We start from the raw sequence: 27,116 nt of genomic DNA, 5'->3' as shown, positions 1-27,116 counted from the left end.
TTGACAGAAAAACAAGAAAAAATTATTTTCTAGTATACCAAGAACCAGATGTTATTTATTTAAATAAAATTTGAAGAAAACATAGTAGGTGAGTTACTTGAATAAATACATACAATTTGGAACCCAACAAGGCTTCATTATAGCCAATGATACAGCCTTCCCTCTGGCACTCTATTCAACTTTTCTCAGACAAAAATGAAGAAAAAATTCAGCAATTCATTAAAAATTATTGGAGGTGCAGGTGAGAGAGAAAACGTGCATGTGTTAATCAGAAGAAGGAATGTTTGAACTTCAGGCAATGTTTCATCCAAATTTGAACTAAACAACCGATTATCAAGAAAACTTATTCTTTCTAGAAAACATCTTCAGGTGGCTGAAAAAGTCATTTAAGTCCTTGAAAAGAAATTTAACCAGTGTACTCACTTCATATAAAGGGTTTCTGAGAGCCTTAATCACAGAATCAAGACCTCTAAGGTCATTTAGTCCAGCTGTCAACCCAGAAGAAAACAACACGTTCCCTGAAGCATGCCCTGAAGTGCTCCATATACATGGGTTTTAATACCTCCAAGGATGGTGACTCCACCACCTCCAGATGGGGAGCCCACTCCAGTGCTCTACTACTCTCTCAGTAAAGAAATTCTTCCTGACATCAAGCCTGACCCTCCACTGGCACAACTTTGGGCCATTTCCTCTTGTCCCATTGTTATTTACTTGGGAGAAGAAGCCAACACCCACCTCCCTACAACCTCCTTTCAGGCAGTCGCAGAGAGCAATAAAGTCTCCCCTCAACCTCCTCTTCTCCAAACTAAACAATCCCAATTCCCACAGCCTTTCCTCAGAAGATTTGTTCTCTAGACCCCTCACCAGCTTAGCTGCCCTTCTCTGAACTCACTCCGGCAACTCAATGTCCTTCTTGCAGTGAGAGGCCCAGAACTGAACACAGCACTCAAGGTGCAGCCTCACCAGTGCCACGTACAGGGGCACCATCACTTCCCTTCTCCTGCTGGCCACACTATCCCTGATACAAGCCAGGATGCTGTTTGTTTTCTAGGCCAATATAGTGGTCATGCCTTTGGTAGAGTCAGTAAAGTAAGAGCTGCAAGGTACATGCAAACTAGCTGAATGTTGTGCAGGAAATTCTGAACTTACTGGGTGACAGAATCTGCAGAACCAGAATCTGCAAAACCTAAAGCTGATTTCAGTTAATATTTTTAATTTTATTATTTTTTTTTTTTAATATTTTTAATTTTAATTTCAGCTGATTGGTTTGAAACGATCACATATTTTATTATGGAACTGTGACCATGGGAAAAGAAGCTCTTCAATATATTCATAGACATACATATGTCTCCCTATAAAATCTTTTTTATCTGCAAACCAGAGTCAAGTTAGTTTGTTTTAAAACCCAGCATTAGTCATGGCTCTGTTCTTTGTTGTTATCTACAGAGGTAACAGAGGTAATAGAGGTAATACAGAGGTATAGAAGAAAGCACAACTCACACCCTTACTTCTTCTGAAATTCAGTTGATGAAAAACAATGAAACCAAGTGAAAAAATAAGAAAAGAAATAGGAAGAAAGATTAGATCAGTGGACTGTACAACTCTGAGAAGTCTATTTGCAGTTCAAAAACCTTCTCAGTTTCTCTAAGTGATAATTTGCATATCCATCTGGATTCCAGATGACTAGACAGTATTAAGCACAATCAGAGCACACTAAACTAAAGATTTAAGAGTCCTTTGTGGAATTAACAATCTCAGCATCAATCTGGAAAATGAACAACCAATATCAGATGACCACCTCAAAAACGGTGATGTTTACTTGTGAAAGGATAGATGCACATTACTGGACAGAGACACAGCAAGCCTTGACTTACAGGCTGTGGGATCTGAACAATCTGACTGATTACAAATGAAGTCTACTACCTGATTTAAGTGCAATTCAGATGCAAGATCAAAGAAAAAATTTGGGGGTGGGGGTGTTTTCTGCAAATTTCTAATCCCTGAAAAGTAAAGTTAGACTCCTAATCAGCCTAAAGCATTGGAATTTCTTGCACTTTCTGACTGGAGAGAAAGGGCAGCCTTTACAGAAAAATAGAGAACAAATGGCCAGTGAAAAACAAGAAGTCTTGACTTCTTGATCAGAAAAGTGATCAGTACTGTTATCAAAACCAAAAGCACAGAGCTGGTCTCAGTGATTATCTTCAAAAGCATTTTCCCAGCTTAATAAGCACTATCTTACAGTTTCCTGTGTAGAATATTTATCCCCGTAAAAATACTACATAAATGTTGAAAGTTCCTGATTAAATATTTTTATTGACCTGCTTTCTTGCCTTCCTGAGAAACTGAAGTTTTATTAGGACTGGGTATGGAGAAGCCTGTTACTTGCACTGCGTGTAGTGAATCTCAAATGAGGCAACAACGTAAAAAAAAAAGTGATCTTCCCAGTGCTGTTACAAATTAAAACATTTACATATGCCATTCAGATACAAATCAACAAGTGGTATATATTTTGTCCCTGACAAGTGTACTAATTCTGCATCTCTTATAGTAGCAAGATAATAGAATCAGTCTTAATTCTCTACTTTATTCTCTACAGTATTTACTTCATTCTAGCAGTAATAGTCTGTATTGAGCTACCTGAGGTCAAACATAGAGTGAAATATAGGTTCTTTAACTAGCTAAAAAGTCACAGTAAACACCTTATTTATGATGATAAGCCAGGAAAATCAGAAGCATTTTAGTCAGCAAAAATTATAAAATATCTCAAGCACAAAATGAAAAACGCAAAGAGACTTGAATAGTGAGTATGATTAATAATGGAAGCATGTAAACATTAAAAAACATTTCAATAGAAACTATAATTATTTTTCAGGACAGTCTATGTTCAACCAATTCTTAGCAATTAGTGAAAGATCTATAACAAGTTTCAAGCATCGGTCCCTTTTGTCATTAAAATTTCTGGTTTTTTAAAGTCTGTACACACTTGAAACAACTTTCAGAACACAATTACTGTAGTATTGCTGTTTCTGAAGGATTATAAAGAACACAGAAATTACACTCCTCATAAAGGAATAAAGAGGTGATAAGCTGGACTGTTCAAAATTATTTTCAGTTTCTGACATTTAAAAATTTCTGAAATTTAAAATCTCTCTTTAAGTAGTTCCGGAATTCAGTGACCTCAACTATTCTCACACTCTTTGTCAAAAGAACACTAGAACAAAAGCAAACTGGAATTAATTTTCAGAAGTCCATTGCACACCGTGACAATATTTAAGTCAAAATTAACCTTCAAAATAAATTTACTTCAGTACTTTCAAAGTTAATTCAAAGTTAACTATTTCAGAGCATAAATTCAGAATAATGTGTTTGCTGGATTTATCAAATGTGCAGTCAGGTAATCATTTATGTTAAAGGAAAATTAGTATATGTAACATTTTGGGCAGAATTCAGAGATGATACTTACTCTATTTTTTGACAGCCTATTTATTTTTTGACATCCTTACTCTATTATTTGACAGCTCCAAAATGCTAGTTTGCTACATAGTTTGTTTGTTACAAGTAGAGAATGGCAGCATCAGAATTATTTGTTTGTAATAACATTATTCTGCAAACTTACAGTATCTCCTGGTGATCCTTTTGCTCCTGGGAGACCCGGTTGTCCAATTTCACCCTTTATTTTTTTTACACAAAGACAGGAATTTCGTGATCAATGTATATATGGTTAACAAATCTTTTAACATTATTTTATGCAGGTTTACTTAACTTTGTTTCTCATATTATGAAATTAATTTCTTACTTTTAATTTATATATTCCATCTGGAATTCCTGAAATTAGACTTAGTAAGAGATTTTCAAGCATGCCACAGTTTGGAGCATGTTTCCATTCCTTTGCAGCATGAGCTGACGTCCTAAATCCCCACTATGAAGACTCTCGTCTGAACACAGACTGTGTTCCTCTGAACAGATTCCTTATTTTGGAATGAGTATGGATACGCACAGGTTTTAACTCTGTTTTGAACTATTAATAATACCTTTTGTCCTTTTGCTCCTTGATTTCCAGGGATTCCAGGAATTCCCTAAGGGAGAAAAAGAAAACCTTTTAAATGTATCAAATAGTTTCTCCAGAAAGTAATATATAAACTCACACACCCCTCCTTCATGTTCCCATAAATGTAACATTAGTTGTATGATTTGGTTTCAAAATATGGGCAGGAAATAGAAAATTTAAAAAACCTATAAGATAGAAGAGCTTCAGATGGAAACATACACACTATTTAAATGGGGATACAGTAGAACACTAATTTTCAGTTGCTACCCAGTGCTTTTATGCCAGGAGTCCATGTCTACTGCTGGACATGCTTCCATTTGCCCACCGTGGACTATAATACTTTACTGAAAACTCTGACTGACACAAGCAAAGAAACCACTTTTTATTATCCATAAGAATTCCCAATCAAATAGAGTAAAAATCTTGGTCAATAGGACCATGAATATGATAAATCCTATTTTCCTCTCTAACATACAGTGTTTGTAACACTACACAAGAAATAGTTATTATGATATTTATGTATGCTACTTTTCAACTCCATAAATACTTGAAGATCCCTGCATTTCCTCAGCATCAATGCTCATTGAGCCATACTATATCTCAGTTTTCCTATAGTGATCATTCAACTGAACATAATTCAGCTTTAAAATAAAACCTTAAATACTTGAATTACAAATACTTAAAGCAGTAGTCTGCATTCAGTAATTATATTTGTTCTTTCAAGTAAAACTCTTTTTTAAATATTGGACAGACACCATCATAATTCTGCAGCAAGAATTTGGCTTAGAGATTTTACATCTTAATCTAATATTTAAATTAATACTCAATGCTGAAAACAAGGAAACTGTTTAAACACCACCAAAACAAATGCATTCTGTGGGAAAAAAAATAACATGAATGTAATGACTAGGAATAACCTGATGGATTCCATGTGTACAACATCTGTGCAACACTCGCTTGGAAAATACAGTTTTATTGTTTTGCAGTTTATACCCATCTTCTAGTTAATCATTATTCCATCAACCAGAAATAGCTCATTGGCCAATGCACATGAGTCAACAATGGCCTCCTAAGCATTTTACAGGTCATGAGAATTCCAATATACCTATCATTAAAAGAAGAGATCAAAGAGTATAATAAAAAGAACTGGAAAACAATGCCTCATCTAAGATTTCTGCTCACATTATGTAACAGCTCTTCCAGCTAAAGTATCTTAGACCTTTGCACAAATGAAGAGATGGGAAATAGGGCATATTGAGCACCACATTTACAACTTCCAGACCTGTCCATGAGTTCTCAGTATAATTATTTAACAGTTAATTTATTTGGCTGTGAAATATAAAACGAAATTATACATATCTGAACCTGTAATGCAAGTGAGAATTTCATATTTGCTAAAAAAACCTCCCACTAGGCAGCAGCCTTCTTGTACTGAAAGGATGTACCAAAGATTTCCATGATTTCAGCACTAAGAATGATGGTTCCACATACTAACTCAACACAGCAAATGATTTACTATTATATGAGCATGCCTGAAAGAAGAAACACAATGTCCTGCAGAGTTGTGTTGAATTTACTTGGTTAAAAGAAACTGCTGATACAATACATTTAACTTGCCCTTTATAACAATAGCAAAGGCAGCTAAAACTCAAAGATCAGCACTTGTAAAACTAAGTCATATTTCCTTTTTTTCCTTTTTTATTTTTTTTTCTGGTTGACTCTGCATTACTGAAGTGCATAGAACTGAGGCTCTTGTTTCAGTGAGAGCTTTTTTCAGATCTTTAAAATTCTCTTATGGCTCATTAACATTCACTCAGCTAAGAATGAGTCTATCAGTTTGACTAACTGAGTGATTCCTAGAGTACACAGGACAGAGATTTTCAGTTATTCTCCATATGTAAGTTGGCACAAAAGAAGAATGAAATGGATAATTTGGTCATTAAATATGAGTTTTTTCCCAGGAGAGTTGTTATTCTGTATAGCTTCCATGGTTCAGGAATCACAAAGACTAATTTCTGTAGGATCAGCTCCAGGATCCCTGAAAAATTAAATTTGGTTTCCTTCTCATTATCTGTTCTCAATCTATTGCATCCTTTTACATGTAAAATCTCTGGCTGTGCCTATTACAATGGTTTGTACTTTCCCAGAAGGCAAGGTAAAAAATTAGTTTAGACATCCTGATTTTCTTCCCTAACTTCTAGGTCAAAAGCCAAACCAAGCTTTGGAAATAGGTTGTGTTCCTAAACAGAAACTGCACATGCAACATGAATCCAGAGGATCTGAGCATTGTTTTGTCCACCATGAGTAATACCACGCTTTTAATAAGTTATGTTTAATAGGGTGATGTAACAATTAAACTATCAAAGAAACCTTAGCCTTATTATCAAAAGATATATTCTTACTTTAAAGCATGAGGTGAAGCAACTAGTTTTACTCAATATGTAAGATAAAATGTATTTTTTATGAAGAGTATACTGTAACTAAAATTATTACAAATGCCTATGCTAATCAAAACTTAATATGAAACAGATTCATCACATGATTCTTCTGCCACTAAGGGAAACACAGTGTTTGGATCTGCTACAAATGGGAGAACTGCCACCCACTGGGAGTAATAGAATCAATGCTTTGGAATAGTTAATGATTCACTGGACACAAAAAAAAAAAAATTGCATTTGGGAAATGTCCTTTGCAAAGCTATCAAGCAACATTTTGGTCATATAAAATAAGAAAAAGGAACTGTAATTCTAGATTTTCTTCACAGAAAACTTATTTTAAACTGTTTGTATTTGTCATATATGCAGCTATAATGCTAATAAAACATACCATTGCTTTTTTAGTCATAAAAACAAAAAATCAAAGCATTTGGTGTGATTTAGTGATTTCTGTCCTTACATGAGTTGGACCATCTTACATTTTTCAATCGGATAACTTGTTCCTTTTCTTCTTTTATATCAAATTTCATGTAAGGTTTATTCAGTGAATCTTTAGATATAAAAATGAGGTTTATTGCATGCCTTTCCACTTAGTTCTTTTATCATCATACATTTTTCTCTCTCAGTTACCTTCATTTCACTCAAATGCCTTTTTTGTCTCTGAAATTTTCTTTTAAATGAGAAAACTTCCCTTATCCCAGAAAAGCCTGTAATATTATTTTAGCCTTAATAAGCAAGTGCTATAGTCACATGGAATTCAAAGCCTCCAAGCCTAGTAAACCTCGTTCCTTAGTTTTAAAATGTGTCTATCCCAAAGACTCAGCTGCAGTTTTTCTCATACACTGCTGTTTGTGCCTAAAACAAATGGAATCATGGACCAGGTTGACAACTAATCAAGATTTTTTATTTATAGCGACATTGTTGTCTTCACCTTTTATTCAGCCTTTCCAGGGTACATCCAAGTACCGTAACTGACATTTGAATGTCATGTAGGTAACTGAAACTGTCTTTGGTGTCACTAAGGGTGCTGTGGGGTAGGTGATCTACCCTTTGAAAAAGATGTTGAGAGAGTTGTTATTCTAAGAACTGTCTTGCACACATCAGATGTTGCAGCTGCCCTCATACATGTCAAATAGCTCTTGATGACAGTGCCTAGGTGACCAAATCCTACACACCTTGATCTCTCTAGAGCAAAAAAAATTTTTTTTCCTTTCTTTTGCTTGTTTGTCTATGCCTGGAGTGATAGGTCTCTAGAGGCACAGACAGCAAAAGCTTCCCACAGTCTTCACTCTGGCTAGGAACCACAAGATATATAAGAGTAAATTAGGATACCCAAAGGTAAAGGAGCTATGGGTGTGATTTGCTTGCAAAAAATAGCAATTAGCTATGGGTCTCATGGCTTCATCACAGAACAAAGACTATCTGCATACACAACTAAATCCCCTGATGCAGTTTTCCTCAGCTGTACCCTCACTGGGACTTCCAAACACCCAAAAGCATGAATTTGTTTCTGCTGTGATGGTGGGCTTCAATTAAGAAACTCATACAATTCTGTAAAAATACTTTATTTTATCCCAGGTTTAGCAATTTAAATAGATCTTCCATTCTTTGATAATACCTGGCAGAAACAATGGATTTAACTGTAAAAGGAACATGGTTTCACAATCCATGGAAAATCTTTCTTGTAGCTTTCATTAATCATGAAGTATCTATTTTTGTTTTGGATTATATTAAACATCTGGATTTTTTTCCAAGCAGCCCTACAAAAAATCCATTCAGTAAATTCCCTAAGGCCTTATAAACATATCAGCTAGGTGTAAGGACTTTTACTTAAGCCACAAGCTACATTTTTCAAAATATTTTTCCAATTTTTTCTACCTAGTACTATGGATTATTTGTATCTCCCTCATGCTTAACTTCGTGCTTATGAACAGCAAAAAAAGGATGCATAACAACTTTTTCCAAAACAAAATAAAACAAGAACTATATGAACATAAAATGAATATTTATTAGGTTATTCTATTCCTCATTTTCTTCTACTGTCTTTATCTTCTTTTCAGAGCCTGGAAGGACATCATTTATCAGTACTGGCTGAAAGCCCTAGTATAGGAAGTAGGAGTTTCTATACTCTAGATAATCATATTAACCAAATTATATCTCTGAAAGATGCAACATTATACAATACTTAAAAAGGTTATTCTCTGTTATAAGCAAAGATTATCTGTTATTTTCCAAAGAGATGGAGAGAATATGAGTAAAATAATCTTATCATGTTTTTTTCTTAGGGAAGGTATGCAAAACTCTTCCAAAATACTGCTTTAATCTGAGTCCTCACTGAGTACAGTCCATCTGGACTTATTTTGTAATCTATGAAACATTTCATAAATACTGTTTAGAAAAAATCACTATAGAACAGTTTTTTATACTATTCTTTTTTCTTTCCACATTAAGATGATTACCTGAATAATATAGTTTTTCTCTATTTAAAATAATCATGATTTTTAAACTTATGAAGAAACAATACTTTCTGTTTAAATAGCAAGACCTAAAAAAAAAAAAAGCAATGAAATGTAAGGCAAGCATAAATCCTTTGTTTCAGAGGTCATTATTTTTTGAGCAAAATAATCTACCAGCTTCTCTATTTCTCTTTATGGATATTGGTAAGTATTATGTTTTATTTTATGGCTTAAGATGGTGTCTGCTTTTCTATTTGATTTTTTGATAAGGTTATTTTGCTGTGATTCTACCTTGCCTAAATTATGATGATTTTTTAAAAATTGATTCATTGAGTAGTATTTAGAAACTTTTGTTAATAGATGGTCACAGCCTAGGCTGCTGCCCATTTACAAAACAGGAATTCAAACTGTATCCCCAGTGATCATTTATCATTCAGGCAGTGACACAAGCTTCACAAGAGATTCCCAGAAAGTCACAGAGAAATGGTATTCTGTGTTTCAGTCCTAAAAAGTCCACTGGCATTTTAAGATTGCCACAATGGTGCTAAGGTTGGACCTACTTTTTCTTCAGCAGGTTAACTGCTAATCAGAGTCAGCTGAAGGGTCAGGTTTAAAACAGCTAAAAGTAATAATTACTGATAAGAACATGTTTTTTCTAATGTGTATGAGTTCTCTGAATTATGTTTCAATCAAATGGCTCCTTCCACTCTCAAAAAACCCTGAAGTTCTGATTCTGGGAAGACACTAAAGGGCAGTATAAGAATTTCAGCCATAGAAAAAGATTCACAAAAGATATCCAATTACTTAGATGTTCCCATGATCCTTTTAAGCACCTGAAAAATACAATTGTTTATATCTTACTGATCCTTGCTTGAATAAACATACTTGATGATATATGAGAGATTTAGTGGATGTATGTAAAAAGGTACAAGTCAAGCCATAATTTGGATAAAAGTACAACAGTCAAGATAATTTTTAGAAGACTACAGCAAAGCCTTGATAATCCTAATAGGATTAAAGACATAAACCAAATCTGTCTAATGGATAAATCTTTCTACGGGGGAAAGTAGCAAAATACATGCAATAGAAATTCAACGAAGCAGCATCTGCTATGAGTGAGCAGTTAGAACTTGTGACGAAAAATGGGCTGAATGCAAAGAAGCATTCTCACAGACATAATGAGCATCCACTGAGCTAGCAGAGCAGCTTTAAATTAAATGCAGGACAGGAAAAAGCACTACGGAGATCTTTGCAGTTATAAAACCAGATATCACTAACACCTCTTTTTTTGGCAAATCAGCTTTTAAAAATAGAACACACGTCTGTTAAATGTGGAACACAGTGAGCCCTGTTTCAATGCCAGAAACACAGACCTTGGACACTTGTGTTTTGAAAGGTGACACTACTAACAGAAAATTTAAATTATGTGTATTCTGCAACAGCCTGAAACTGGTCTCAGTGTTTCTCACAAATACCCTTCAAAATAATCTAAGTATCATTTGTCAAATCTTTGTGGAACTAAAGGTGGCCAAAAAAAACCCTGAGCCCTCAGCCCTGCAGGCCACACCACGATGCCTTCCCTCCACCTGCCATGACAGGCACCAACCTTACAGACTGTGCAATCTGCCATCCAGACTGCTTAAAGAGTTTACACTGACCTCTAACAGCTGACAGCCTGACCCTTGTCTGACACATGTAGACACGCTGATATTCGAGCAGTTACATGACTCAAAAAGTTTTAAATTTCACCACTGTTTAAATTATGAGGAAAAGCTTTTGAAGGGTCACACAATTTGAGCACCTTGGACATGTAAGAGAGGGCAGGTAGATGATGGCAGAGCCTCCTTGAAGGACACTGACTGCTCCTTGCACCCAACACTTCAGACACTAGGAGAGTCACAGTTGGGTTCATTCTGTTCATACAGGTCACACTGATGTAGAAGAATGCAATTTTCAGCCATCCACCTTTCCTGTAGTAAGGAGCCACTAGCTAAATTAGCAGTGAGCAGCATTAACAACAAATCATGCATTTTTTCCATATGGTGCATACTGTGAAACTTGCCACAGGATGTAGCAAATGAAAACAGTAAAACTGTGTTCCAAAAAGGACTATAAAATTACTAGAAAATCGGTCCGTTGCTGGCTATTAAGATGGACCAGCATTCATTTTTGGCTACGGCAGACCCGAAAACTCTGACACAAAGAATCTGGCAGTAAATAACAGGCAAAAAAAGTATTTTCTACATCCTCCTATCCATTGTCAGGCAAGAATTTCTGTGATAATTCCTTTAGTCTGTGTCTGGTTTGTAGCTCCTATCTAAGAAATAGCTAAGGAAAGTTTGTACAGAGTCTCGGGTCAAACCCTTTTAGACCATAAGAAGGCAAAATCACACCTTGATTCACCTAGCAATCTGTAAGACTAAATTTAATAACTATAATTACTAAAGCAAAAACAAATTTGCACAGTAATAGTCAAATTTGTTTCTTAAATATTTTGCTAGAACATGTCTTTATTCTTGGTTGTAGTAGGTGTACTGGCCTTGATTTTGCTGATCCTTATATTGGTCCAATATGAGTATATACTCAATATATACTCAATACTCAAGTTAAAATTTTAGGCTTGGCTGAGGAGCAGGATCCCATAAACAATGCATTCCTTGTGCTTCAAAAATCCAGAGCAATATTTGGTTTGTGGCAAGTAGTATTTTGAGAATAATGGCTAAGCACAAAGGTACAATATTTTAAAAATCTATCTGAGAAAAAACCAAAAAACTCAAAAACAAAACAAACAGAAAAATGAAAAAAAAAACCATGAATGTTGTTTATAATATACATAGTAAAGAAAACTTCCAATACAAAAATATGTGGAACAAATGAAAAGAATATGTATACGTATCACAGAGGTTTTTTTTTTAGTTTGGGAAGGAGATATCCTATACCAACATGATATTTTAATCTTAGTAGAAGCATTATTTTAGAACAACACAATGCCATTGATAATGAAGGACACATGAAAGAAACCTAACAAGAAACTAGTTACTTTGAGAGCCCAGCTACAACTTGAACACAAAAATAACAAAGAAACCCTGCTTTAAGTTGTTTGCTTACCTTTCTTTTCCACATTTTCTGGAGTTCAGTTTGACTGATTTTAACTAATCTGAAAAGCTAAGCTGCCTCAAACAGTTAAAAGAACATTGACAGAGACACAATTCATAGCAAGAAGAGGGCTCTTTCCCTAGAAACATGAAACACCACATCTCTGTGCTTTGTGGAGCAACACTTGAATACACATGGGAATTTTTCCTTGAGCTGTACTACTCAGATTCAAAACACACTTTCTACTATGTCTAAATGCAGTGATACAAACCTGAGAAAACTGATAATGGCTATGCCAGAAAATGAAGTATGGAAATGCACACACAAACAGAAATTGCATTGAGGTGCAGTAGCTCATAGAGCATTGCCCATGACCAGGTGAAATTACCAATCAACAGTTTAAAAGGATTGGTCTATATTTTGCATATGGTGCATTATGTTCACTATAAATTGGGGGGCAGAAGGGGGAAACTTACAGTAAATATAGAATTACCCTGTAGTAAACTGACCTTTTCCCACTTACAATTACATTAAAAGTCAAATTGTATACCTATAATGTTCAAATACCAATAGAAGCATCTCTATAGAAATCCCCACTACAATAATATACTAAGAAAATATAGCTTCTGGTATTCAGAAAAAAAGGTAGTGATGTTTGTAAGCATATGCATATTATGGTCTCTGCAACTGATGTGAAGTTCTCCAGCCTCTTCTGTGTGCAAGTATTTAAGTGGGTAAGCATTTATATGAATTGCTGAGTAGTATTACCACAAGGGGGTCTATCTGCTGTGTACTTTCTACATCCATACCACCATGTTGATTCATAGTTTCATACCAGATCCCTAGACTCAATCTTATCCAACCTGGATATAAGACAGCTGAAAGATGAAGCTGCAGTATGAAGTAAGATTGTTCCCTCACTGAGAAAAAAAACAGGGGTGGAACAATATATATCACAGCTCTTACTCTACAGACCGTATAAGCATATGCCAAAGCACTTCACCTGGGAATAAAAAGGTTATTACAGCACACAAGCACAAACCAGACTACTCTGAGTACTGGGTATAACTATTTACAACACATCATTCTTGGTCAGAATAGGCTTACAACTACAGCTCTTTTTGTATTTCCTTTTGTATGTACTACACCTTTTAAGATATTGCTTTTGTTAACATTGCATTAATCCAATAATTTTATAGAAATGGCAGCAAAGCATGCCACCTTTTCTCCAGTTGATTTTCCAAAGTTATCCCTTTTGAAATGATACCAACTGACAAAAAAAATCCAGAAATAATACATTCCTAAGTGTCTGTAGACAAAATACAGATACTATATAATTATAGAAAACTAATAATATAATCAATGTAGTTGCAGTGTGTGAAGACAGAAATTTAGAAATCATGAGGAACAGAGAATTAGATAGGAGGGAACTATTAGTTTTACAGTTAGAAAAGCAGGCATTATTTTCCACGTTGCATTAGGTCAGTGGGTTTATTACAGCACGTATTGTGGCCCCAGTCCAAACTGAATTCAATGTGAATCGTTCTATTGACTTCAATACAGCTGAACACAGGAACTATACTGTCATGTCTTATATCATTTTTATATGCATATTCTAGTAATCTCAGCATAGCTATAGATGCAGTCGAATTACCTAAACCTTAGGTAATATAGCCAGACTGCCTGGTTATATCAGTTTCTATGTTATATTTTAAAGTTTTCTGTTTTTTGAGGAAAAACATAGTAACTTCTGTTGAACATTTCTACAACCTTAGTGAATCTTGAGCACGTTTCAAATCAATTCTACTACCATACCCTAGCATAAAGAAAACATTTTTCGGAGAATGCATTTATCTTCTAAGAGATCAACAGACAAACCAGGAATATAGGTATAAGAGTGGGACTCAGATCAGAAGCTAAAACCATGCTATGCTTCTATCACAGGCCACATCTGAGGTCTTGTGATGTGACCTAAATATTAAGGGCAATTCCTACCCTTTGAAGTGTTTGCAGCTGTATTTCTGAAAAATATGATTTCTGGAGAGTAAACATAAGCAGTTGCAAATGTTCAGACATATTACTTGTGGCTGGATAATATATGCCAGGCCTAGAAGAGTGCTGTGAATGTCCTGCCAGCTTCACCCACAAGCACTCAGTTCAGCATTTCCATCTGCAGGATTGTAAACACAAGAAGATGTCTTTCACTGAAACCCAGCTCAGACAAAACTCTACCTATGTTAAAAAGGACAGCTGAAAGTAAGGCCAAATAAATCTTGATTTATTCTATCCTTTAGGCAGTTGGTCCCTCAAAAAACTGTACTTATCAAAACAGCTTGTCATCAGATGACAAGCCATTAAGGTCCTCAGCAGCAACAACACCATGGCTTATATTTGTCATCAGTAAAATGAGCTTGATTACTAGCTTTCTGAATGCTATCTAAATTATTTTCTCCATACTGTCAAGCATTATTTTTATACAGGGTGGATAGGATTGGAATGGCCTGGTTAACAAGTTCAAACCATACCATTGAGGGGAAACAACCACATCACTTGGAATTACTCACTTAGCTTTGCAACCTACTTTTGATCTTTATAAATCTGGAGATTAATGACAGTAATAATATCCCAGAAAGTTTGTTGTCCAAAAAATAACCACACCTCTCAGAGGCTGGAGAAAGCTGGAGTTCTGTTCAGCTCTGCTCCCCCTCCTAGACAGTTGCCTTTTAGATGTTGTATCTTGATGCATTCATTTCTATGAATTAACACAACTTTTAGTTGCTAAAGCAAGAAGGATCATAAGATGTCAATTTTTAAAAATACCAACTTTACAAATTAGGCCATGTCTAACACTAAGGTGGCTAATAGATGAAATAAAGACTGTTTGCATGTATTTTATGTGGGCAGGGTATCCATGCAACCAGCTGAGCTGTCCCAGGGCCAGAGTGGCATCTGGATGGTCAATGATATGGAGTCACACAGTTTCAACAGTATCATACAAAGCCTATCTCGAGCTTAGGCAGCCTACTTGGCTATCACATGGAAGGCACAGCAGAATTCAGTCCCTCTCTTGCACATCAGTGACCTGACTACTAGGGCATCCCACCAGAGAAGATCATAATGAACTACACAAAAAAGGAGCAGAGAGGAGGCACTTACACATTATGCATCAAATACACATTGGAGAAGAACAGAAACAACAGAAGCAGTAACTTGCACAGGACACCCCTCACAGCCTCCATAGTACAACACACTTGGCTATTGGATGAAAGCCAACTACCCTCTACTTGAATAGGGGAGCCCACATTTTACATGGCAAGCACACACTTTTACCACAAAGCTGCTGCACAGAAATGCCTCATGCTTGTCCTCCAGGTTCTATAGAGGTAAGAGCACCATGTCTGGCACTACACCCACAGAGGCAGATGAGCAGGTATGATTATGTGTCTTACATTGCCTAGTGGCTACCTTAAGGAACTTTCCTGGACAGCATGGAGACTTCCAGCTCTTCACAAGAACATCTACTGATTATAAATGAAGCAGAGGGTGCAATCTGGCTTGCCCTTTTAGGAATGTATAAATCTTTTTTTGTTGTCTATATATCAGAAGTCTTCCTCTATTGTTTTATGGTGATTTTGAAAGACTTCTTAGTGGTTTTAATATCTTAGATCTGCCATTTCATTTCTCTTTAAAGCAAAAGTATGGGCCCTAAGTGATGAGTTTACGATGCTGTTTAAATGTTCTATTGTGATTTATACTAATTTTAAACCAAAATACATTTCTTTAATATATATGTCAGACTTAACCAAAGATATAAGATTAGAAAGAGAGATGTTAAAGTTTTCCTTAGGTGAGAAATGCCTTCCTCCTGTTTTTTAGATCAATTAAAAAAAACAAGGCTAACTTTATTTCCAAAAATTAAGATAAACAATTCAAGGCTAGAGAAAATAACCTAAGTTTTGTTATTATCTCAAAACATTTGTTATGGTGTACTAACTAACAATATACCAAAACCTCCTCACTTGTATTTTATGTTTTTTAATTAACATTCATTTTCATCTTCTTTACATCTGAAAATACCATAGATTGTGAAAGGTTAACATATCTTATAGTTATCTGGGGCAAAGAAGGAAAAATACATAACCAAGTGAGGAATTATGTGTGTTCTTCACTTAAGCCAGCCAAGTGGGAAGAAAGTCTCTTGGGAATGGTTGCCCAATGTTTTGAAGTCTATTCACAGTATTTTTTGAGGTTTTGGTGAATATATAAAATATTTAAATGAAAGACCTTGAGAATTTTTCAGCTGAGAATGTTATTTCCATCTCCCAGTTATCAAAACTCTGCCAGATTTCAGTACCATATAACACATAGTGCCTCTCATTACATTCGGTACCACAAAAATTTCTGAATGTATAAAGATTTATCTCCTTATCTTATAATTCACAATGTAATTCATCTGGAAGGCAGTGTTCCACCAACCAGGCTCCATTTATTGCTGTTGGCCTACAGGAGAATTACTGATTGTTTGAAGACCATTGGCTCCCTCTCAACCCTCAAAGCTTTCAGCTGTTCCAACCAGATACCAGGGCTCCTCTGCTTCAAGCCAAGCCTGGTGCCCTTAAAGAGCCAAACAAGGAAAGAAGACAAAGCCTACTTATCACATACACAGAGGAGGAAAAATGAGCTGCCCAAACACCAGTAGGGGATCAATTTCAAAACCAAAAATGCAGCAGCATGTTCCCCTGCTAAGCGATAAGAATACAGAGACAGATAACATGGACAGCGTGAACAAGATGCAAGGAAATAAAAGACCAATAAATCTGGGCAAAAGAGAGAGTAAACTTTGAAAGTGCAATCATATGCAAGTATGTGAAAGTACAAGTGTATGAAAGAACATATATCAAGGTGCAGAATTTAGAGTTAAAAAGGACCATAATCTTTCCTCATGCAAGTATCTATCGACATCTTACCACACCATACCATCAACAAGAAGGAGGTTAATAATGAGATAATTTTATAACATATATTTAAATTGGTATATAAAATTAATGTAGTGAAGAATATTTTCTTTTAAGGCATCTTTGACTTTAAATACTTGGTTATTTCTTTTACTAAATCCAAATTTGAAGGTGGAACACCAGAAAATAAAAAAACATTTTTAGAAAAATCTGTTAACTAAAAAAAGAACAAAACCAAAAGAAACCCTGAACCAAGCAGTACATAAGATTATGTCAGCATTTTAATCACTTACGGGCTCTCCACGATGGCCTTCCTGGCCTGGAGATCCAGGCTGTCCGACTTCTCCCTTTAAAAGAAAGATGACTATTAAATGCAATATAAAACCAAACCAAAACAACAAGCTCCTTTTGCATAATAAAAATAATTATTTCAAATAGTAAATTATTATTTTTAATAAAATCATAAAATGGTTTGGTTTGAAAGAAACCTTAGAGACCCTCTAGTTCTCACCTCCCACTAGACCAGGTTGCTCAAAGCCCCGCTCAACCTGGCCTTGAACACTTCAAAATTAAAGTAAAATGTAAAACCAACACTTCTGATTAAAGGTTCATAAAAAAAAAAACACTCTTAAAAACAGTGTAAAAAAGAGTAAGAAAGTGTTGTCTATCTGATATGCCCTCAATCTGATATGCCCTCATACTGTGTCCAACAGCTGTCAAGAAGTTTGCAAAATGAGATGAGAGAGTCTTTTGAGGGAGAACAGGAATTATTGGTTAAAGAAGCACATAAAACAATAATAACTTGCTATTGTTTAATGATTTGTACAACTAATATTATGAAAACTAGTTCAAAGCACTCCAGAACATAGCAGTACCAGATATGATAAAATCTTTATGTTCTTACTCAAAGTAAGAATGTTACAAAAAATATTCTGAAAATGTCAAAAACAGTTCATGAAATAAAAGCACATAAAACAAATTCAAAGATCAATTTATATTTGTGTGTATATACATATGGATAAATACTCTGGTAATAATTAACCTAAAATCACAAAAAACTGGAGTTGAAGTAACAACGGGTAGCATCTGGGTTTCAAGCCATGCTTTTTTCCACATTCTTTCCCAGAATGAATATTGTAAGAAAACAGGAAAGCTCCAGCAGAAATTTCCTTCAAAGACAGCCTCTATGTTACTGCTCTGAATTTCATTACTGACCCAAAATGAAGCAATGTTTTATAGCAAGCAGATGTTGAAATCAAGCTGACAAAATGTTCAAATTGAGAATATGACTTCTGTTAACTATTATAAAATGAAAAAAAACTAACAAATATGTCATATTTTTGTACTACAATAATTAAGAAATAGTCATGAGAATGTCTTTTCAGTTTAAAACTGAAAATGTCTTTTCAGTTTCAGGTTCATACAATTATTATATTCAATTATTCTTTAAAAGCATAGAAATACATCGAAATACTCTCAAAATTCATGTTTTATCAGTATAAGATGTCACTCTAAAGGGGCCACCAAAGTCAGTGAAAATTTTATGTTAAACTGTGACTATTGCCTACTCATGTTAACAAATACCAGAGAGGAAAAACATCTAGTATTTTTTTCTGCTTTCTATAGTACCAGAGAAGGAACTCCTCCAAGAGAGATATCTGTGTGTCCACACGTCTGCACACACCCACACCCACCCACACAGCCCTATATATATTTATATGTGTATAAAATAAGGCAGGATTAATCACAAACAAATTCCTGTAGGTAACTAAGCTTCTATCACAGTCAAGAGTCTAGCAGAGGCAGTTGATGGAGGCTTATTCAGCTGACCAGCTACCAGGAACTCAATTTCATTGCCTGCACACAGACATTTGGTCATACTTGAGATACACAGGGGTGTCCTGTCTGGGTGCCCACTCCCACTCCAGAAAGGCAGTGACTTTCCATAGTATTTATGTCATCTTTGTCAGATCCCTTAGGACGCTTTGGACATTAATACATCTCAAATGCTTTCAGATGCTTTTATTTGGGCAACTGTGCTGGTACCTACCTTCTCTGAGCTGAATTGCTCTGCAGACTCCAGTAGCATCACTGGTTAGAACTCCACTGACTTATACAGGCAGCTACTACATCCATAGACACAAACTTGGCTGAATGTTTTAAGAATGTCTGTTAAATTGGTTTCCCCTAATAGTGTCCCAGATGCTTGCTTTAATAGATTTATATTCATAATGGCAATTTGCAGGGAAGTATCAATGGGATTGGAAGATCAAAATGAAATTAATGTCATAGTATTTAAAACTAAACCAAGTAACAAAATAAGAAAAAGTCCTTCAGTATTGTAGAAATGATCTGCTGTTAGCTGCTGAAGTTAACTTCAGAAAAAAGAGCCCTAGGGAAATAATTTTTTTCCACAAATAATACTTACTTCTTTTCCTAAGGGCAGTTGGAAAGCCATACAACAGTTTGACATAGAATAATGTTATTCCATTACCTTTTAGCTCAGTATCATTAGGCCTTATAAAGAGACCAACTAAAATAGGAAATATTGAGTTTACCTACCATAAAAGTTAAATTTTTAAGGCTGTTATTTTAGATGTGTTCTATTAAATTTTTGAATAGAAGGATACTGTTATTTGCTGAAGCTGAGCAAGTTTTAGAATATCAGTTCTGTAGTGTTACAACTCTCCTGTTTAATTCCAAATTAAGACACCTACATATGTCTTTCTAGCCAAAGATGTCTACAGATATGTCAGGAGTCTAAGATATTATTACAGTGAATGGGAGCTCGACTCAGTTACCTTATCACAAGTACCTGGTGGTATCTGAGGTGCCCATGGGGAACCAAAGCTTCCATACTGGGGTTGCAGGTACTGCCCAGAGGAGACTTGTAGCCTTCTGAAATTGTTTTTTTACAGACAACCTGAGCTACCCAAAACCAGCAAGCAGAACTTCAAAATTATCAGTGATCTCACAAAGTTTATAGCAATCAGATGCTATGGATGGTATGTAATCAGTGCTGTCTCATTCATGAGCAGAAAGCTAGCTCAGAAGATGCTTGAAAGTCCCTCCAGCCTCAGATCCTGCTGGATCCACCTTATTGGCAGCTGGAATGGGTTGGCTCTTTCATAGATCTTGTGTCATCCCTCCCTGCTACAATAGAAGTCACAGATATGCCACGGTATCCCTGACTGCTCTAGACAAGCACAGTCATAAAATGGAAGACCAACACAGATCTCCAACTATGGCAACAGGAAATTAGGCAAGCCATTTAAAATGCCATACTTGCATTTTTGGACACTGAAGGAACATTAATCTTGAGCAGCCCTAGACCACTTTAATATTAATAAGTGAAAAATTAAAGGAACAAAATTGCCATTAAAAATCTCCTTTTGATCAATTCAATTGAACATTTACATGGCATACTAATAGTTTTTTTTCCTGTGAACTTAAACCTGATATTGCTGAAGCTTATCTTTTCACAAATTACACCAGTGCAACCAACAACTGGGTAAACAAAACGTCCTGTGAGCTCACAGACTACAATACATTAGAAAAATGCCAGATTTTTTACATTAGACTTAGTTCTCTTGAAAAAAAGTGTTCTAAATTAAAGGGCACTGCACAGTGAAGAGAATGCAAACATATGAATCTCATACTGAAAGTGGTTTTCCCTAACTTTAATCCATCTCCCTTCAAAAATAAGGTTACTTCCTTCTTAACAAAACAGGTATCTTCTGTATATAAATTTCATTAACAGATTCACAGAGTTACAGAAATACAAACAGGATGAGGGAGATGAAGTATAAACAATCTCTGATGATCACTAATACACTCTTAATAAAAGCTTTGCCCCTGCTTTTAAGTCAAGTGAAATCAATGAAGTGTGCCCCCTGGCTACAGTAAACTTTGGCATTTCCCAGTAATACAGTATTTCACTTTCCAGTAATTCTTCACTGAATAAACTGACTATACAAACAGCAATGCTATTGAAGACTTTGGCATGGTATGAATATATATTTAATGCATACCTTGAAACCAGGACTTCCTGGCAATCCATCTTTCCCACTTCTGCCAGGGTCACCCTGTGGTGACGATGAACAGTCATCAGGAGGGGAATCAGCAAACACAAGTCAAAGGCAAATTCTCTTCACAAAACTTACGGATCGCCCAGGCATTCCTGGAAACCCCATGTCACCTTTCTCTCCTTTCGAACCCTGAGAAATTTAGCATATGAAAAGTAAATAGTACTCAATATTTACGCTACAAAATCAGAATATTGAACTGCAGCCTGTGGAGAGGACCACGATGGAGGGCATGGAGGACCTCACTGAGGGGACACGCGGCAGCGGAGAAGTGTGAGGAGGGAAGAGAGCAGAGAGGAACTACAATGGACTGATAATGCCATCCTGCTTACTAGTCCCCATCCCATGAAGAAGTGAAGTTGAGCCTGGGAAAAAGCAGGGTGAGGCAAGGTGTTTTAATTTTTGTCTTGGTTTCAAACAATCCAAACCTATTTTAGTTAGCAATTAATTAAACTGATTTTCTCCAAGTCAAGTATGTTTTGCCCATGACAGTAACTGGTAGGTTAACTCCCTGTCCTTCTCTGGATCCACAAGTTTTTCCTTCTTCTTTTCTCACCCTGTACTTTTGAGGAGGGAGAATAAGACAGTGGCTGGGAGGTGAAGGGGGGAGCATCAGGCAGCCATCCAAGGTCACCCCACCATAAATACCAATAACATTTTCCTTTATTTTATGATTAAAAATTTACTTGCCTTTTTTCCATATATTCCTGGCATTCCTTGATCTCCTTTAGGACCCCTTTCCCCCTAGACAAAAAGTGTCTAAATAAGTTAATTTTTAAAAGAGAAGGAGTTATATAGAGCTAGATATACGAAGCATACATTTGTAGCAGACATAAAATGGATGAGGAGAAGCATTCCATCAGATATAAAAAAAATGTGCTCAAGACAGTAAATGCAAATCTTGAATTTTCCAAGCTCTCCTAGGGGAGAAGCCTAGAGTGTTCAACACCACTGATGAGACAATACACACCTCATGGACTTAATGCCTCTTTTTTCAATGGAAAGCACTTTGAGTTTCTGATAGCTTCAATATAAACTGGTACCTAAGTGAAAATTCAGCTCTTTGAAAAGTGCTGCACTCATTCAAAGACCTTATTTAAAAAGCTGAAAACAGATGTTAAAAAAACTGAAAAGTAAATTTAGTTGAGTACTAACACAGAAGAGAAAAAGATACTTTTAATGATGTTTTGGGGAGTGTACATATGAAATAAACTCATTGAATTAGATTAGAGCTATGCTTCAGAATGTTGTTACTCAAACTGAATAACTTCAAGAAAATGATATGCATTTTTTTACACATTATGTTCTAAGCAGTAATAAAATAAAAATTTAAAGTAGTTAATATAGAATCCCATAGAACAGAACAAAAAAGAAAAAAAAAAAACAACAGGCAGTTTCCATTCCTTGATATGTATGTAATGATGTTCCGTGGCATGTATATTTCTTTAAGTTCAGTATATTCTTTGTACATTTTATATAGTTCACCAAATGCACTTACAAAGTATTATATATAAACTTTCTTTTCCTTAAAATTAAACCATAGAGCAACCTGAAACATATAAATAGTGTAACAAGGAATATTTCATTTCAACCTTTGGTGCTGGCATCCCATGCAATCCAGGAAAGCCAGGTAGTCCACGGTCACCCTAAAAGGAGCAAACATATTTTAAATCCTATGCTTTAAATGCTATAAATTATTAATTTTATAGCAGTTACATACTATAACAGCATCCATATTCTCAGTGATCAACAAATAGTGAAAAGACATTATATATCCCCATTTCAGCTACATATGGTGACTGATGACTGTTGATCTCTAAACAAGATTCAATACATAGAAGAAAAAAATTAAACAATCACTAAATATTTTTTTTCATAAACTTGGCTGTAATCTCTCAGTAAGGCTTATGGAGGTCCCAAAGTAGCAATTTAGCTCTGACAAGAGGAAACGAGCTTTTAAAAAGAGCTTTGAAAATCTCTGTAGGAGCTGTAATAATTCTTCCATCTATTCCTAATACACAAAGAATCAGGAAATTCCCTGAATCTGGGATATCTTTACTCCTACGTCTTACTGAAAATGTCAGAGACCCACTGACATTATCAAACTTATCATTAGCTTACTCTGGATGACTGAAGTATTAAAAAATTAAATTCTAAGGACTTTCTCTAAAAAAAAAAAAATCCCAAAATTAAAACAAAATACACCGATAAAACAACCTTGACAATCAGACAAATGAGTTCGCCATTCAGTGAAGAAAAAATCTCCAGTTTGGTAAAAGCAGCCAGCAATTGAAAACACAGGCCAAAAGATCTGTTCTTGTTATTGTCTTCACAGGTATCAGATACCAGGAATTTCAAACCTGTTGCTATCAGTACTGAAGATATTTATCTGACAGCTTGTCTGCAAGCTCCCTTGAGCAATTACAACAAAGGTTAATTATAATTTGGCACTATGTGACTTGAAACAAAAAAAAACAAACTTAGTTGTTTGTTTCAGTAGACTGTATCTATTTCACTCACAACAAAGAACTAACCACCAAATCATTTTTGGATAATCATCATGTTTTTCTCTCTGTTAATGTCAAACATCACAGTTTGCTATGCACAGTTTGGTATATAGCAAACTATATATAGCATAAAAAATGAATATTTCATGCATCCACTGCTCCTTAATGAAAAAAGATGGAGACTGGATTTCTGCTCAGAAGCGGTGATTAAATTATTCAATAAATTAAAAAACTTGGCAATGAGCAGCCAAGCAGCCACAGAAACAAGTAATGGGATAAAATTAAGAGATGCAAATTTGGGCTGAATCATCAGGAAAAAAATCCTAATGGCAAGACTTATTTTATACTGGAAAAAGTTTTCTAGAACAGTGGTAAGAGCCCTGTTTCTTGGCACATTTTAAACAAGGCTGGATTAAGCATTAGGAAATATTCTGTGTGTCACATCCCTGCACTGCCAGGAGAATAATACAGGTTTTAAGCAGCAGCATCTTACTTCCTGCACATGGCCCAATATTGACTGATAAATTAGATTAACATCTCAGATCAATTAGATTAAGATCCCTAAAGCACAGAACACACAAGTGCATCTTTCATCTCTAATAATGCATTTGAGAATTCTGCTGAATGGTGGTGAATTTAAGGACCTGCTTTTAATATTGGAAACTTTAGAAGATGGAAATTCTGCAAAAAACACCCATTTGGGAAACAAGTGTTACTTTACAAAAAGGGCTTTGACATTTTAATAAACAAAAACCAAAATATGTCTTTATCACTCTCAACTTAGACCTTTTCTAAACATAGGGAAGAAGTATGAGACAAGGGTTGCCACAGATAATTACATTTCAATGTCATTTGCCAGAAGGCAATGGCTAATTTATCCACTGTGTGTACTGGAGAGCCAGATTGAAGTTTATCCTGATTAACAAAAGGGAGTTATATATAAGCTTTCATATATATAAGCATATATAAGCTCCAAGCTACTGGTTACACCTCAGCTACAAATTTTTCACAAAAAGCTTTGTTTTCATTTAGTCAGAGTTTTCTGATAAAAAGTGACATACAAAATTTCCTACATAGCTCATCTGGATGCTCACTTAAAGAGAAAATGAGTGAAATGAGGTAGAAAACATTGTGGCAGATACCTGTATCATGCTTCCAGGTATTATGCTTATAAACATAAATAAATATATGTTTATAAATATAAAATAGCAAGGGCAATAAAGGTGTTACAAGCAGTGCTAAAGCCTATATAAACTTAATTAAATAAAACTGATCAGATTCCCAATTGAAGTAACATTTTAAATTTAGGATTCTTTTTACTATCCTATTACTTTCTATTACACAATTCTCACAGAAGACTAATTTGAAAATATTAAGAACTGTACAACCAAAAATGATAATTGGTAAGAGTAAAATCTTTTAATCTATTATTGTTTTTTTATAGTGTTGTGGGTTTTTTACCTTATCCCCATCTTTCCCTGGCTCTCCCTTAATACCTGGCAAGCCACGTGGTCCCTAAAACAGAAAAAAATGAAAACTATTTTAAATACTAATATGATCTGATACAGAATGAGATACAGAAATTTAATCCAACATGAGACAGCGCCTGATGGAGCAGAATGGAGCTTGAAATGTATCCAGTCTGTATGAATATGTCACTATGACAACCCATGACTGGGGAAAACCAAAACAATTCTTTGCTCTAACCAAGGACCACCACAGGAAAGAAGGACATCACCTGGCCTGTACTATTCCAGAGATTTCTCCTTCCTTTCAAATGCCCATCAGACAGCTTTCACATATGCCATGTTGCACTCTTGGCCCCAGCAGGCTCTCAGATACTTAATTCAACACATTACTAAGTTCTCAAGTATCCAGCCAGACTGCATCATGCCACAAGTAAAATACAGCACTGGTTTCCAATAACTGTCCCAGTAAAGTCAATTAATACAATGAAGAAAGAAATTCTCCTCCATCAGTCTGGGCTTTATCTAAAATCTCTGTTTGGACATATGAATAAAAAGGTTTCAGATCACTGTTACTGATCTATAAAAAAAATGTTTGGCTTCTTGATCAGGATGAAAATGTTTAAGCCCCAGATGACTCTTGCTTCTACAGGCCTTCTCTAGAAGGGGTTAGATTTACAGTCCTGGGGTCAGCCTACCTACAAAGCCCAATACCATGTGAGCTCCAAAGCAATTCACCCAACCATGGCCCCTGACTACCTGCCAACCCTTAAGACCTTTCCATTCCCCAACTTTCATTCACCTCAACTCAATGACAAACAATGGGTACTGGGAGTGAGTTGGTGGGATTTACCTCAGATTTACAAATTCTAGGAAGGAAACAGAAGCTTACTTGAACCCCTGGAGTTCCTGGGATACCCGGAGTTCCTGCTGATCCCGGATATCCCTAAGGAAAAGAAACCAAAACTGTGACTTTTCATAAGTCATATCTAGAAATCTCCAAGCACCTATGAAAGGAAAAAAAAACCATCCTTGTTTCAATTTCACTAATTGCTATCATGATCATACATTTCAGATTTAGATTTGAGCTTTCAAAAGCTTTCATCTCTGCATCTAAAGTTGGCAGCATCCAGACTAGATGCTAGAATATGTTGTTATAGAGTTGTTACATGAAAATGTAAAACCATATTTTTTTATTCCCCATCAGAAAAAAACAAAACAAAAAATAAACCCCAAAAGAACAGAAGAAATTAACTCACATATATAGATATTTTTTTCCCCTCCTTCTCTCTCTAAAGAAAAATATCTGTAAAATACCAGGACCTTTAAAGGCTAATTTCCAGTTACAGGAATAAACTTTAACAAACAAAGCATGTTCTAATATATTATGTAGCCAGTTTTATATCTCTAAAAAAAAAAAATTCCATCCTCAGTACTATGCACTTAGTTATGAACTTGAAGGCACGTAACAGGCTATGCAAGTAAAAAACATAATTTGAATGACCGGGACTACAAAAAGAAATACTACATAATTCATGAGTTGAAAAGAGAATTTCAAGAATGTTTTACTAGAAATCAACGTTGGCAGAACATGAGAATCTTTAGAGAATCCAAAATAGATGCCTGAATGTTTTGGTAGATTAGATCCAGTGAGTACTGCAAAGATTGGGGTTTTTTAATGCAAAATTAAAAAGTGCTTTAGAAAAATCCTTTACCAGATGCAATTAACTGAAGAATAGGATTTTTACCTAGCTCCATTAAAAACATGTCATTCCAATGGACAATATGAGTTACAAAGAGGGGTTTTTTTGAGAAAACATATAAAAGAAGAGAAACTGTCCTATAAAACCTTGAGGCTACTTGGCTCAGATCTTTCAAAAGGCAGCTCAAACTAAATTTTATAAATCCCATAAAATGGACTATCAAATTTCAAAAACCCAGATTCTGGTCTTAATTTGAACTGAAAGAGTTAAACTAAACTGTTTCTAAATGAGTTTCAGTCTTAAAAACTTGGCACAAATATTACTGGAGGGATTTCCATACTGGTAAAAAGGAGCTAATGGAACCT

General features: G+C 35.3%; 1 protein-coding gene across 2 annotated transcripts in view; it reads right to left on the bottom strand.

Moving 5' to 3' along the window:
* COL21A1 (collagen type XXI alpha 1 chain) overlaps positions 1–27,116 on the bottom strand; it is a 70,131-nt gene that overhangs the window by 16,698 nt on the left and 26,317 nt on the right. For both annotated transcript variants that reach the window (XM_030447773.1, XM_030447775.1), the window contains 9 exons: positions 25,941–25,994; positions 25,044–25,097; positions 22,668–22,721; positions 21,766–21,819; positions 21,154–21,207; positions 21,022–21,075; positions 17,284–17,337; positions 4,032–4,076; positions 3,617–3,670 (listed from right to left, as the gene is read on the bottom strand). In XM_030447773.1, coding sequence (XP_030303633.1) covers positions 3,617–3,670; positions 4,032–4,076; positions 17,284–17,337; positions 21,022–21,075; positions 21,154–21,207; positions 21,766–21,819; positions 22,668–22,721; positions 25,044–25,097; positions 25,941–25,994 — 477 coding nt within the window. The remainder of the gene's footprint in view (positions 1–3,616; positions 3,671–4,031; positions 4,077–17,283; positions 17,338–21,021; positions 21,076–21,153; positions 21,208–21,765; positions 21,820–22,667; positions 22,722–25,043; positions 25,098–25,940; positions 25,995–27,116) is intronic.

This window comes from Calypte anna, chromosome 3 (assembly GCF_003957555.1).
Source record: "Calypte anna isolate BGI_N300 chromosome 3, bCalAnn1_v1.p, whole genome shotgun sequence".
Classification (NCBI taxonomy): Eukaryota; Metazoa; Chordata; class Aves; order Apodiformes; family Trochilidae; genus Calypte; species Calypte anna.
This window is presented reverse-complemented; position numbering and strand designations above follow the sequence as displayed.